Below are 13,966 nucleotides of genomic sequence, written 5' to 3' on the forward strand. Positions count from 1 at the left end.
CCGTGAAGAGAATCACGAGTTTTATTGCACTTTCGTCGGTTTCTTCATTACGGAGGAAAAAAAAATTCTACCTACGACAAACAAAAGTTTTTTTTCGAAGATATAACTCAATGAAAAATTGAAATTGTAAATTTTACTAAAATGTTTCGCTGGGTCTTTTTCTCCGTAATGAATCTGATTTCTCAAAAACTGTGCATTTTACAGTAGAACAATCTGAATACCTTGAAAATAAATCTCCGTTATCGAAAATGACGTTTTTCACAATTTCCAATTTTCACCATTCGGTTATCTGTTACAAAAAAAAAAAAAAAAAAAAAAAAAAACACAAATTGACTGGGAACAAACAACAATGTTTGCTTTTCTACTAACAGTACACAGTGTGTACATCTATTGTGACACGTCGACTCGAAGCCTTTGAAAACACGCAAGCCGGGCATGAATACATTTTCGAGTGATTCAGCCGACTTCAGACCAGAACTAGAACCCCTGTATTAATTCAGGCAGACTTTCAAAGCTGTATCTCTGTCAGAGTCTAATTAATTATCATCTCCGCTACCTGTTCGCCGGCTTGTTTCCAACATCCTTCCAAAACTCGTTTCATTATTCGAGGCTAAGCAAATACGGCTAAAACAGCACCGTTCGAGCTTTGCGATAATTTGAATATCCATACTTCGAAACCGAACGCGTAAAACATCGATAAAAGTTGTATCTCATCAGCGATTTTCAAGTCTTCGGCTCTGCCGCGCGACTCTTCATTTTGCTGTAGTTGAAATTTCAGGAGAATCACAAGCATTAAATTTGTTAAAGTTCAAGTTGTTATTTGACGCCGAGGTGGAACCGGATTCACAGTCTAGCGTCCGCAATGCCACACCCTGAAATTAGTTTAGCGCCTGTGGCCGGGTTCATTCATGCTGAATTGCGTAGGTAATACAGTTCGTTACGGTGGATTGGTCGAAGTTGACGCTTCTCAAATCGAAACCGGTCACCGGAGCTTGTTCAAAGCTTGAATCTGGCAATAATCAGCCGAGTCATTGGAATCGCGATAACATTCGCTTCCATTTCCGTTTTTTTTTTTTATTTATTTATTTTTTATTGCAATCGTTTTTGTTCTTTTACTTCATTTTATCTCTTTTATTTACCCGACCCTCGGTGATCTCTGTCGATGTTTTATAACACATGGCTACAACAACGTATCGCGTACGTTATACATTGATCGAAAAAATGTAATCCACCGATCTGACAATGAGCGATACAGTCTACAGCTCCATTATTTTTTGCGTCGTATTTACCCTCCGAAATACGTTTTGTTACTCGGGTAATATCTGGTCGAATAATTATTACGGTCATTGCAGATTTTTTCCGCGTGATAACGGTCGAGATTCTTCGATGGTTGGTTGTTGCGTGAAAAAATTCTCCTTCGCAAAAAGGAGAAATTCCAGGCTTTAGAGAAATTTTTTAAACGAATTCGTAGGTCCGCACAATATCGGAAGACCTCGCGGAAATTTTTAGACTTTAGAAATGCAAGTCTTCATATTTTAAACAGATTTATCAATTTGCTCAAAGAGTTGGATTGATTTTCGGTGATTAGCGTGCAAATTCGAATCGATCAGATGCTGTTATTATTGAAAAACTATAAAGTAACGCATGTAAATATTCTTTCCATACGTAAATACGGTTTTCAACATCTGACACACTGCTCGGGCCACAATCACCACTCTTCCAATCGTTCAAGCATTCTATCGATTTAGGCAATACACGCTCCTGAGATTTAGATAAACCGAACATAGTTCGTGAAAACAAGAAATTTCTTTGAATGAAAAAAGAATCTCGAGAATCGTGATGGATATCGATAGTTTTTTCATCATTTTTTCCATCGAATAAATCTAAAATTTTGCCGATCTTTAAACACTTCCACTGATTCTGTAAGTGTACGAAGATGAATTTTTTGGAGATTGCTTGAATTATAAATTGTACTTGAACAATACGAGAAAAGTTTATTTTTAAACTTCTACCAGTGGTATTTAGGGACGAAATTACTCTTTTCAAATCGTTTAAGCGACTTCCACCAAATTCTTGAGCCTCGGGAGTATACGCGTGAATTTGGAAGTTCCAACTCGTTCATCAACGCTAGCCTGCAAATTGTGTAACACACTTGTAAGGCAGCATCCTTCGCTGACAGCTACTGACAAGATTTTTTCTCGGCAACAAAATGATGAACGGAGGCTACGTTCGACGGCTGTTTCCAACGCAAAAACGCCTCGTTGAGACTGACTGACGACTGACAGCCGCAGGCAGACGACTAAACTAATCTCATTCAGATATTCCTTTGCCTGGTTTCTTCACCGTGCCCGAGCGATCTGAGTTTTTTAATTTGTTTCCTTGTTTTTTTTTTTTTTTTTTTATCTTCTATGAAAAGTTAACTTTTCGATGTTTAAAATAACAGCGAAATACTCGATTTTTGAACGATTTCTAAAAATATATTAAGCTTCTTCGATGAAGATGACATCGATTAAAGGATGTAAAAAGGATAGTGAAAAATTCTTCCGATTAGTCTTAATATGAAAAAATCATTATTCAAACTTCCAATCTTGTGTTTAATTAAGTAAATTAAATACAAAAATGTTTACGCAGGTTTTCTTTCCGCGAGGATCTTTGTCACGTTTTCAAATTATATTGCATAAGCTGTGATCGAGTCATTGAGTAACAATTTTTTTTTTCACCCCGATTTTTTCCGTCAACCTCGGTATTTGAGAACGTAGAACTTACAGATTAAATCATGATTATGTTAGATTGGCTTTAGTTTTTATGTTATTGTTCTATTGTATTTGAGACGACTCAATGTTTACAGGCAAATATCTCTTAATCGGTTAGAGTTAGAAAAATTCTATCTCGATACTTTTTTATAAAGCGTGAAATTTTCTATAATAATCTGTATTTAGATAGTTTATAAGTCAAGCCGTTCACGAGAAAAATAATTCAAAAATTGTCGAATTTTATTTGGGTCTTATTTAAATGGAAGATGGAAAAAATTAAGTAGGCACATCTAAATATCAATATTAAGAGCTCATATTTGCCTGAGATATTCTATTTGAGATGCTCTACCGAAATTTTGACGCGCGTTTGAAAGAAAATAAATTTCTTTTTCTTTGGAACACTCTTACGGCGGGAACAACAAAGTATCATGTTTTTTATTTTTATTTTTTTTTTTTGCTCCTTTCGTCCGAACAGATTAGGTTTAATTAAATCCATTGATAGCACTTGGATATTAAAAAAAAAAAATCGAATTTTCTATCTAAATATTGCTTTTTTGAGTCATATGTGAAAATGTTGATAAAATAAATAACTAGAGCCAATGTTTAGATCATGAATCACTCAAACTCAATTTGCTCGGTGAAAATGGTAATTCACCTGTCGTAGGAATCAATCAGAATTCATCAAAACCTCGAGTTGTAGCTAATTCTGTTACCCGATAATAGATTTCTCAGAAGTAATGACCACTTGAGTACTCAGTTGAGTATAGAAACTAGCGAAATCGTGTCTGAATGTTTCATTGATTTCCTCGTGTATTATTTATCGATCGATCGAAATTTTTCAGGTACACGAATTGTAATAAATTCCTGGTTCAGTCTTCTTATTCTAATCACGTACATGGGATGCATTTTTGTATGGTAACTTTTTATGATTTTCAACTGCATTCGCCGGAATAGTTTGCCAACTTTTCAATATTCGCTCATTGACTAGACCTATAATTTTTCCGGCGTGATAAGATTACAGTTATCTTTCAAACCCATTAAATAACGCGAGAATTTCCTTAACGCGACGATGCCCGAGGCAGTAAAAAACTTTAGCGGTTCCGCATGACCCGTCCTGTTGGTTTAATTTCTTCCTTTCTTCCCCTGATCCGCAATCAGCTATCGCGACAATCTTTACTGCAAGTCTGAACGAGTTCGTCGAATCGAGAAGTTGAAAAAGAAGATAACGAAGGTGAAACGCAAGAAATGATGAGGGCCCCTGGCCCTAGAATTCAGTGATTAGACTCGGTCGAGGATCAGCCGAATGACGCGGCCGTTTCCACGCATTCCGGCGGCCCAGACGAAGGTGGCAACGAAATTTCATCGTCGTTTCGAGTGGCCCGTGTTCTGTGCTCGCGTGTATTCTACACACGCGAGATACACGCGTGTGAAATATTACACAGTCTTGAAGCGGTGATTGTGAAGACTTAAACTGTCGGCTGAATCCAGCCAGCAACGTCTTCATAAGAAAAATACGGCCACAAGTCGAGAAAGAAAATTGTTTGAAATATCTCGAAAAATAATACATCAAAACAGAAACTTCCAGCGACTGATTTTGCAGTGAGGATAAACGTTTCACGGAATGCACTGAGAGAAATTTTTATTTCAGGCTACCGCTCAGTCCTTAACTATTTCCATTTTTTACCACAATCGAAAAATATAGTTCCAGGTGCAAAATGGAAATTAGATTTCTAGCTGTTGCCGGAAAGTCTGGTATCCGTTACTATTCTTTCTCATTAAGATCACTGTTGCTATATTTTCTTGTAACTGTTGCTTGTGCAACAATAAATTGACGTTGAAGCCTCATTTGACTAAAAAAGTAGAGTAAAGCTCAGAAGCTGATTTTTCGTTGCAATTACCAAAAACTGATCGACGATAGCGCAAAATGTTTACGCGTACCTCGTTTTTCGTAATTCCAACAATATTCAAACAGTTCTTTTAACGACACCTGTTTTACTCAATTTTCCTCAGTGTGGTTTCAATGAGTATTAAATATCGGGAGATTTGGAAGATTCGGTTCTACTTTTAGTTTTTTTGTCTTTACTTTGCAAACGCGACGCAGGAAGGGCGGATACAAATGAGGGCAGAAATGAGGATGAACGTTATCGCTTATCCTGCGGGAGCTATTCGTCCCAGCCTCTCTGATAAGAGAACACACTGCTCACCTCGCCTCGCTTCGCCAAACTCGAGCCTGCAGCAATGGCAGCGGAATGGAACCTCGAGGACAACGCCCTCGAATCGCCTCTGGCATTAGGACAACGAGGCATGGCCGTTGATTGAGAATCCCTGTCGGAGAATCTCTTAAGCCCCACTTGACCTGTAATTGCGGAATGAGAATTTTCCAAATAGTTTCGGGGCGAACAACTGACCGATACGAGGTTCGCGGCCCGAGGATGTCTATCTAAGGAGATCATGCTGTAGTTCTACCTTTACCGACCGAGCAAGCTCACCCTTTTTCTTCCTATATTAAATAAAGGAACCGAAGGGGCACAAATTTTGACGATGCACGGCGATTTTGCAACGGAATTCAGGAAAGTTACTCGTATCCCAAAAATCGTCAAAAAAATGTGTGGTTTTTTTTCCCGCATTTCAGGGACCAAAAAGTGCATAGTTAAGATACTTTGAGCGATTCCGAAAAGAATGGGGAATAAAATGAGCCATCGCGGGACTATTTTATGCAATGTTGAGGTCGCTGAACGAAAACTAGGGATTAAAATAATGTAAAGAAAAGATGTTCTGTGATTTAAATTGAAATTAAATTTAACGTAAGTCGAAATGAGTGAATACAAAGTAAGACAACCGACTGAAAGCTGGAAGTAATTATTCAAAATTTGAAGAGCACGATTTTTTTACATACTAAATCAAATTCACGCAATATTACGTAAATTTTTTTTACCCGACTTTAATGTTCCGTTATATACGGGTTTAAAAAAAAACATTTCCGATACGAGTGAATTAAAAAAATCTGAAAAAAATTCACAGAGAGTACCCTTAAGTAGTACTACTATATAACCAACTATGCATTGACAAAAATTTCATTTGTTACAGTAACTAGAAAAATTCAGCAAAACAAATATCGTTAAAAAAAACTGTTTGAATATTGTTGGAATTAAGAAAATCGAGGTACGCGTAAACATTTTGCGCTATTGTCGATCCTTTTTTGGTTATTGCAACGCAAAATCAGTTTATGAGGTTTACTCTACTTTTTTAGTTAAACAAGGCTTTAACGTCAATTTGTTGTTCCACAAGCATTAAATTTTGCTAGAGTTTCTGGTAACAGCTAGAAAACTAATTTTCATTTTGTACCTAGAATTATATTTCTCGATTGTGGTAAAAAATGAAAATAGTTAAGGACTGAGTGGTAACCGGAACTAAAAATTCCTCTCAGTGTGGAACAGATCCAAGAGGATAAAATAAAGTGACATTATTATAACAATGAATTTTGATTCTGTTTGTACGAATTGCGTGGGATTTTGTTAAATATCGTGAGAATTTAGTCAAATTTTTTGGAACAAATTTCTCGACAAAGTTTTTGGATTGACTGTGTACGAAGAGAGCCGATGTTGCTTCTACAATGACAGCAATTTATCAGATAGCTCTGCAGTTTTATTGCAAGAAAGTGATTAGACAGCTCTGACAGTAAAATGGAAGAAAATTGTAACATATCGCTGTGATAGCTCCTTATTTTGATCAAACGAATAATACTTTTTACCAGTGACTGACGATACAATAAAACTACGAGCAATCTTTCAACTCTTCTACACTTAATTTTATGTTACCGCGGCGAATAGCTGCAGAATAATTGAGATCAACCGCAACTATATCAAAGGTCACCGTTTCCGACGAGAGATATGGAAACCAAAGGCTGACGAAAGCACGGATATGGTATATGATTAATCCCAAGTCTTCGCAGTTTCCATTTCTTCTTGTCAAATAGGCTCATTTGTTTCGTTAGACAACCATATCTGGCTGTCACTAAGACGTTGCGTCAAAAAATATAAGTATGCGGCATTCCGTGAGATTTCATTTTTTCATATTTGTACAGCGGGATTTGAATATTTCATCTAAAGAATTTCGACATAATGAATCATGGAATTTTATTGTGACTATTGTTCATCAGATTTGTTAAAATTAAATAATAATAATATGCCACAAAAACAAAAACGTGACCAGTTAAGACGTTATTATTGATACGAAATATTTAAATCGGCTTATAAAAATTTTAAAAACCGAAATTTCGTTCTTATTTCGGTCTTAAAATTATAATTTTAAGTTGTATAACCTTTGTGAACTTTTCCAATCGTTAAGTCGACGTCGGTTTTGAGAAAGCTTGAGTAATGCACAAAAGAATTAATATAGTTCGAAAGGTAGTTTTTTTATACGTATAGTCATATACTAACAAAAGTGGCAACTATGTATCATACGAAAGTAAAAAAAAAAAAAAAATAGTAAGCGATTCCAAGCTCGGTGATTTGGAATGGAATATCCCATATATCTTCTACCTCTTTCTTCTAAATCCGTAATTTGTTAATCCGATTCAGTTTCCGACATACGAGGAAATAATTCGATGCAGAATTTTCCGCTCTACACAATGGCCAAGTCATTTTTCATCCGTCGACAGCAGTTTTTGAGAAAAACGCAAGAAACGTAAAATTTTGCTGCTCCCCAAAAACGCCGTCTATGGGTTCAAAAATGACTTCAAATTTCAGTTGCCTAGGGTCGAAAATTTCCATACACAAAAATGCAGCCGTATCCCGAAAACTTTTAATTCAGGCCTATTTTTACTGGACTATGACGAATGCACGTAAGCCGTCAGGGTGACTGCACCTATTAAACAAACATGACGTTATCCGAAAACAAACTTGTACGTATTCACAATCTGCTTCCCTGTCGACGTAATTCCTGAACTGGTTTGACAGAGGGGGGGGGGGGGGGGGGGGGGAGTTTATAAGAAGCCTAAAATAAAAATCTAAACGTAAACTGCATAAATCGCTCCGCTTCCTGAGAGACTTTGAATTCAAGACACCGCGTCCAGATGTGCATTTGCAGTGCGACTCGGTTCTCGTTTCACGATTTTCTTACCATGGTGTTTAAATCTCCCAGCCTCTGAAAGTTCGTATCTCGACAATCGTTCAATCCCGCAAGTAATGTGAAAATGGTCAAGCTTTCCGAACGATCTGACGAAAGAAAAATTGATGTAACGAGTGTTTCTCACGCAGGTGAGATCATTGACCGCATTTTGTACCTAGAACTATATTTTTCGATCGTGGTGAAAAATGAAAATAGTTAAGGACCGAGCGGTAACCGGAACTTAAAATTTCTCTCAGTTTGCTTAAATTAAACTGGCTTTTCGAAAAATTCTACCGCGATTCTGATGCGTTCACCGTCCGACAAAGAATAGTCCATGAACGTTCGGCGCAAGAGTTACTTCGCGTACCGGCATTCGTTTCCAGTCGTTCTATATCTGAACAGTGTACAGTTGGTACACTGTCAGTCAGTCTGAAAATTACGACTATTTATATGTGTGACTGCGGAGGAGCTGACGAAATCGGTATTACGATCTTAAGCGACTATTGCGAGCGATCGTTCCATCGACGAAGGCCAACGTTAAGACAGGCGTGTCCGATCAGTCATTCGTCCCTATCTTTTTCCCTTTATTTTCTTCTCTGTCCCGTCTCTTCTGCGTATTATTCCTCATCCGTGTTCGCAGCTGCAGCGAGCAGAGTTAAATAGCGTCAACGAAATATGACGAAGAACATTCCTGAAGCGTGATCGAATGTCTGTTGAAAGGACAGTCTGAACGTACGCGTCACTGCACGTTTCACTTAAGGAAAGTCAACTTGATCGGTTATCAAATTGTCAATCAGATTATCTTGGATGAATGTAATATTCTTTGAAATGATAACGAGTCAAGAAAGAGAACTGGAATGATCGAAAATCACTTGGAAGGTTTCAGAAATCATGAAAATCGTCGTGAATTTTATGGTGAACGTCCATTCGTTGTCATTCTACGAACTTTCGCCCGATCCTGTGCTTTCGCATATTGTCAAATTACCAAGCAATTTTCATTAATATCGAGTGATTTGTTGTAGTTTTCTGTAAGCCAATTCGATCTTAAAATCACTGAAAATATCCAGAACCCTTGGAAACCAGACGTAACATTGAAAATGAAAAATTGATGGGACACAAAATGAATAAAAATCTGAAAATCAATGTCTGCAAAGAAGCGGAATAATTCGTCTGCTTTGTTTGTCTTTTTGTCTACTCACCATTTTTTTCGTTGAATGGATCGAACGCCTGATTTCGCACGGTGATGAAAACGGCCGATAAGATGATCAAAGTGCTGAAACTAAGAAAAATAATCGCTTTCAGATTCGGTTACGGATGCAACTTGTAAACTCAGACACGTATCCATGCATGGACGGGCCAATTTAATATGCGAGCAATTAAAACGAGGAAACCGAGTCGTAAACGATCCCTCCTAACGCGGCCGTTCGCCAGGAACGTGACGCTTCACCTGAAACTTATCCCGTGTTACGCTTATTGCGCCAGGCAGGGAACACGCCGTTAACGTGTACACACTGTGCGTGCATGGATTTGTGTGTGTGAATCCCCGGAGAGATACAGTGTCGACTAATCTAACATCCCTGGCATTACGCCCGGGAATCTGATATTAGAATCTCGGACTCGTATGGCGCAAGAGAAGATCGGATTTCCAAAGACAAACAAATTTTTCGGAATTTCGCACGGGGCTACGAAACTGAGGCGATGACGTTTACTCGAGGAGGTAAATGTACCCACTCACGGTTTATGCCGCAGTTTAATCGGTCGAGGATAAAGACGGTGAAAATAATTGGTAGGAAGCAATTTTTGAAATCGTATGAAATTTCAGATTTATTGTGAATATTATTGGAATTCATCGAAGTGAATGTGACATGGCTTAAAGGCGATTTATTGGAACTGTTGTTGGAAGTAATTTTATTTGCATGGGTTTATATTTAAATTGAGGATAAACCCTTCTTTGAATTCCATACATTGTTCAATCATAATTATCACCGGTGTATTATATTATTATTTAATTTTGGGAAATTAAAAGAAAAATGGTCACAGAAAAATTCTATGATAATTATCATGATGAAATTATTGAGATGAAATAAACTAAATCCGACAAAAATAATAAGTATGATGCAATTTTTTTAAATCGTATGAAATTTCAGATTTCTTGTGAATATTATTGGAAGTCATCGAAGTGAATATGTGACATTGCTTAAAGACGATTTATTGGAACTGTCGTTGAAAGTAATTTTATCTGTATGGATTTTTATTTAAATTGAGAATAAACCCTTCTTTCAATTCCATACATTGTTTAATCACAATTATCACCAGTATTATATTTTATTCAGAAAATCTGACTTTGACTTGTTAATGAACTAAAAAAATGAACGTAAAAAAATTGTTACGACTCAAAGCTCTTATATACAGGGTGGTGAGGCTGAATGTTATGCATATAATATTATGGTTGAAAATAGTAAAATAACTGTAAAAAGACACGCGCCATTCAGGAAAATCTGTAATAATTCGTGGGGGAGTTAACATACAAGTAAAGCAATGAAACGACAAAAAAATAGTTTTCGTTGCATCGATTAGCTTTCAAAATAAAACGATTTTTAAGTTTTACGAGTTTTTTTCGAAACCTTGGGAAATGGCCGCTTGCGCCTAAATCAATTTGCATAAAAGCTCTTTTGCTAATGCATACCCATCGTTTTCTTCATAAGGATCCGTGAATCGAATCTTGAGACGAAAAATCGATTGCATAAAATGTCATTTTTGTACTCCCGTCGAGGGTGGAGGAAATAATTGAGTCACGAACCGCCGGGCACATGTTTTACGACCCAAGAAATATTTCCGAACGGATAGTCTAAGCATTCCCGAGACCCTTTACAGTAAAATCCATGGAAAATTCGTTTGGCAGATTAAACAGGGTTGATTCTGATTTGTAACATCAGGCTTTCTCATCGGCGAATGAACAACGGCCGTCCGATATTTTCGAACCTCGTACAAACAAACGCGGGCAATTTCATCTCGAACTCTCCATCAACTATGACCCGTGACCTTTCTGGCACGGGGTGGCGAAGAGTCTTCGAGTTCAGGGCGATAGAATCCCGCAGGCATAAGTCAGAGGATATAACGCGGGTATATATACCGTATTTGAGATATTTGATAACCGCGTAAAGCGCGGCGCGTGGTTATACACGTGTGTGAAAGCTCAGGATGTAATTTATGACGTAATACAAGGCGAACGAACCGAGCCGGGAGAGCTGCTTAACCGCTGAATATAAAACAAGCCTCGGGAAAACTTATGGCGTACAAATGCGATTTATAGTCATACAACGATAAAGAATACTGTCACGGGGTGGAATTCACACGTGATATCAGCCGTACGATGGAGGGGACGGTATTCCGGAGGCCTCGACCCTCCTCGATATATATCGACGGACCTCTTGCAACCCTTTAAAATGGACCGTAATTCTCAGACGAACGTATATTTCTCCTTTCTTCGGGCCCGTTATTCGCTATCTCGATCAGCTCGAAAAAGGAAACAATTTTAACCGGGAATATATTGAACCTTACCGCCGTTATTCGATTATATACGCAGATTTTCTTCTTTTCGAGGATTAGACCAAGTGCGATTTCACATTTTTGATAGCATACAGACTTGGCCATGCTTGTTCAGATTTTCTGAGACGCGCTGTCGAGTCAAAAAAAAAAACTTGACAACGCAAAAGGCTCGGAAAGTCTCCCTTGAGTTAATCGTCTAGTTACGTATACGTAAAAAATTTTGGAAACGCTAATTTTTAAATGTAAATACTTCATTACGTTAACTCCTGCAGAGAAATAATCGGTATTGATTATACGATTCTGATTAACAATAGATCATTTTCTTCGTAAATTAATTCCCCATAGATAATCTGAGTTTAATTTTAAGTAACTAGAATGTAAACTATAAAGATTCTGCGTATCAAATTTTCATCTCCACTCGACGAGTTTAAGAAAGAAACTGTCTGAGAGAATTTTTACAAAAATTGGACGAACAAAAAAGAGATTTCAATAAAAAAAAGAAAGTAACAATATGATATGATTTCTCTAACGTTGATAATGACAGGATTTTTACACTTCAAATTAGGTATTTGAAATTTTTTACATTCTATTCAACTTGATCGGCATGAGTTTCATTTTTTGAAACTTTGAGGTGTCATATTTTTAATTCGATAAACTTTTGATTGAACTGTACGTTCCGTACATCCTCAAATGTAATGTCTGTTAACTTTCTAACGGTTGGAAAAATTCGTTTCGTTTTCCCGAGCGAAGGTTTCGATCATTCTCAAAGAAGCGTTGAAGGTGAGGTTTTAAAATCCTCGACGATTTCTTTCGGGGGTTTCGTTCAGCATCGCGATAGCAAGTGACGAACGGATTTCATCTTACTTTCGTCAGAGTGATTTGTCCTCAAGTCTGGGCGATATTTGTCTGATCGAATTGCACTCGGGAATGTCTTTTTTCTTTGAGGCACTGATTTATTCCCCGGATAAAAAAACTACGGACATCTCATGCCTCTGCGTGTATTTTTCAATTTGAAAAATACGACTCCTTACCAGTCACGTTGACACTTAACGCACTTGAGTTGCATGGGAAGTGAGATTTTGCGAACGCCACGCTTATGGTGATTATTTTTAACTTCCCGTTTCTCTGTTTGGAAAGAAAAACGGAAGTTATTGTAATTACCCCGAAATGATTACGCAAAATGGTTACGCGTATCTCGTTTATCGCAATTCCAACAATATTCAAACCATTTTTTTAACGATACCTGTTTTACTGAATTTTTCTAGTTACTGTAACAAATGAAATTTTTCTCAGTGTATGTGATAATTTGTTTTGTCCGACGATATCTCGAGAACAAATCACCGGATTTCAATGATTTTGGTCTCAATTGACGCGGTATTTTCAAACATAGAACTGATTAGATATTGGTTTTGATCGGTTCTGTACTTTTTCAGCCATTTAAAAACAAATTAAAAAAAAAAATTAAATGAAAAAGATGATATCTTGAGAATCGATAAACGGATTCGAATGAAAATTGGTACCGTTAGAATTTGAGGTTGCTGATCACGAATCTGAGGTCAGATTTGCGAAATTTGTAATGGTGGATCCGTTACAGTGGTTCAAAATACAAAAAATCCTCACACATATTTTCACGTAATATGGTATCCGAGAGATTTAAAATCGTTAATCACGAATCTGAATTTTTGTTAGAAATTCAAACTGGATATTATTCTTTTTTTTCTCTATGAACTTAGAGCTTGCAGTGTGATAACGGGCTAATGGCCAGTCTAAAGCCGCTTCTTAATTGAAATTTCAACGCTTGTTGTCGCATACATTATAACCGTGACACGCGTCGACAATCTTCTCGAGCTCTTTACCATTAGACGGTTAACGCTTCTCGTCTGTTTCAGTTTATGTACTCAATTACGGAATTATGGACGCGTCCGCACGTCTTGACTAAAGCGAACGAACGACAGGCCGCATTTTATCTCAGCTCGTCTCCTACCGCCGATATTTTGATGAACGAATATTTACGTTGACGAATTTTGATCGCATGGAAAAACGATATTTTCATAGATTGAAAAGCTTGATTGGTCGCGCAAAGCTGAGTAGCAAAATTGTTTTTCCAGCATTCAATATTTCCCAAAGCCAACTGTAATCAGTGAATCGTAATAACCGTCGAACACTCAAAGACCTTTCGTTACATGTACACTGAGAAAAGAGTCTTGTTTATAGTGAACAGAATTTATTTACTGTTAACAAATCGTATATTTTAATGTGGTGAAATAGGTATTTTGCTATAGGTACGAAATCGCGGATTTGTATTATATACTTTTTTGCGTGAAATGAAGATTAGTTAATAGTTAATAAGTCGTCTGTTTCTTTAGAAACAGTATCCTGTTATGTAAAATAATCGAACACAATGTTCAACTACTTAAATATCGGTAACGAATGAAGATTTGTTAACAGTTAATCAATCGTCCACTTTATTGAAAGTCGTATTTAGTGACGTCAAAGTACATACTCGTTGCCTCGTTACCGTACTACGGATATAGCCGCTGTCACTTTTTCCAAAC

At 37.2% G+C, this 13,966-nt stretch overlaps 1 protein-coding gene across 1 annotated transcript in view; it reads right to left on the reverse strand.

Moving 5' to 3' along the window:
* Mp (collagen XV/XVIII-type protein multiplexin) overlaps window positions 1-13,966 on the reverse strand; it is a 156,290-nt gene that overhangs the window by 125,209 nt on the left and 17,115 nt on the right. The window contains exon 2 of the mRNA XM_069133336.1: window positions 9,062-9,141. Coding sequence (XP_068989437.1) covers window positions 9,062-9,141 — 80 coding nt within the window. The remainder of the gene's footprint in view (window positions 1-9,061; window positions 9,142-13,966) is intronic.

This window comes from Neodiprion pinetum, chromosome 2 (genome assembly GCF_021155775.2).
Source record: "Neodiprion pinetum isolate iyNeoPine1 chromosome 2, iyNeoPine1.2, whole genome shotgun sequence".
Classification (NCBI taxonomy): domain Eukaryota; kingdom Metazoa; phylum Arthropoda; class Insecta; order Hymenoptera; family Diprionidae; genus Neodiprion; species Neodiprion pinetum.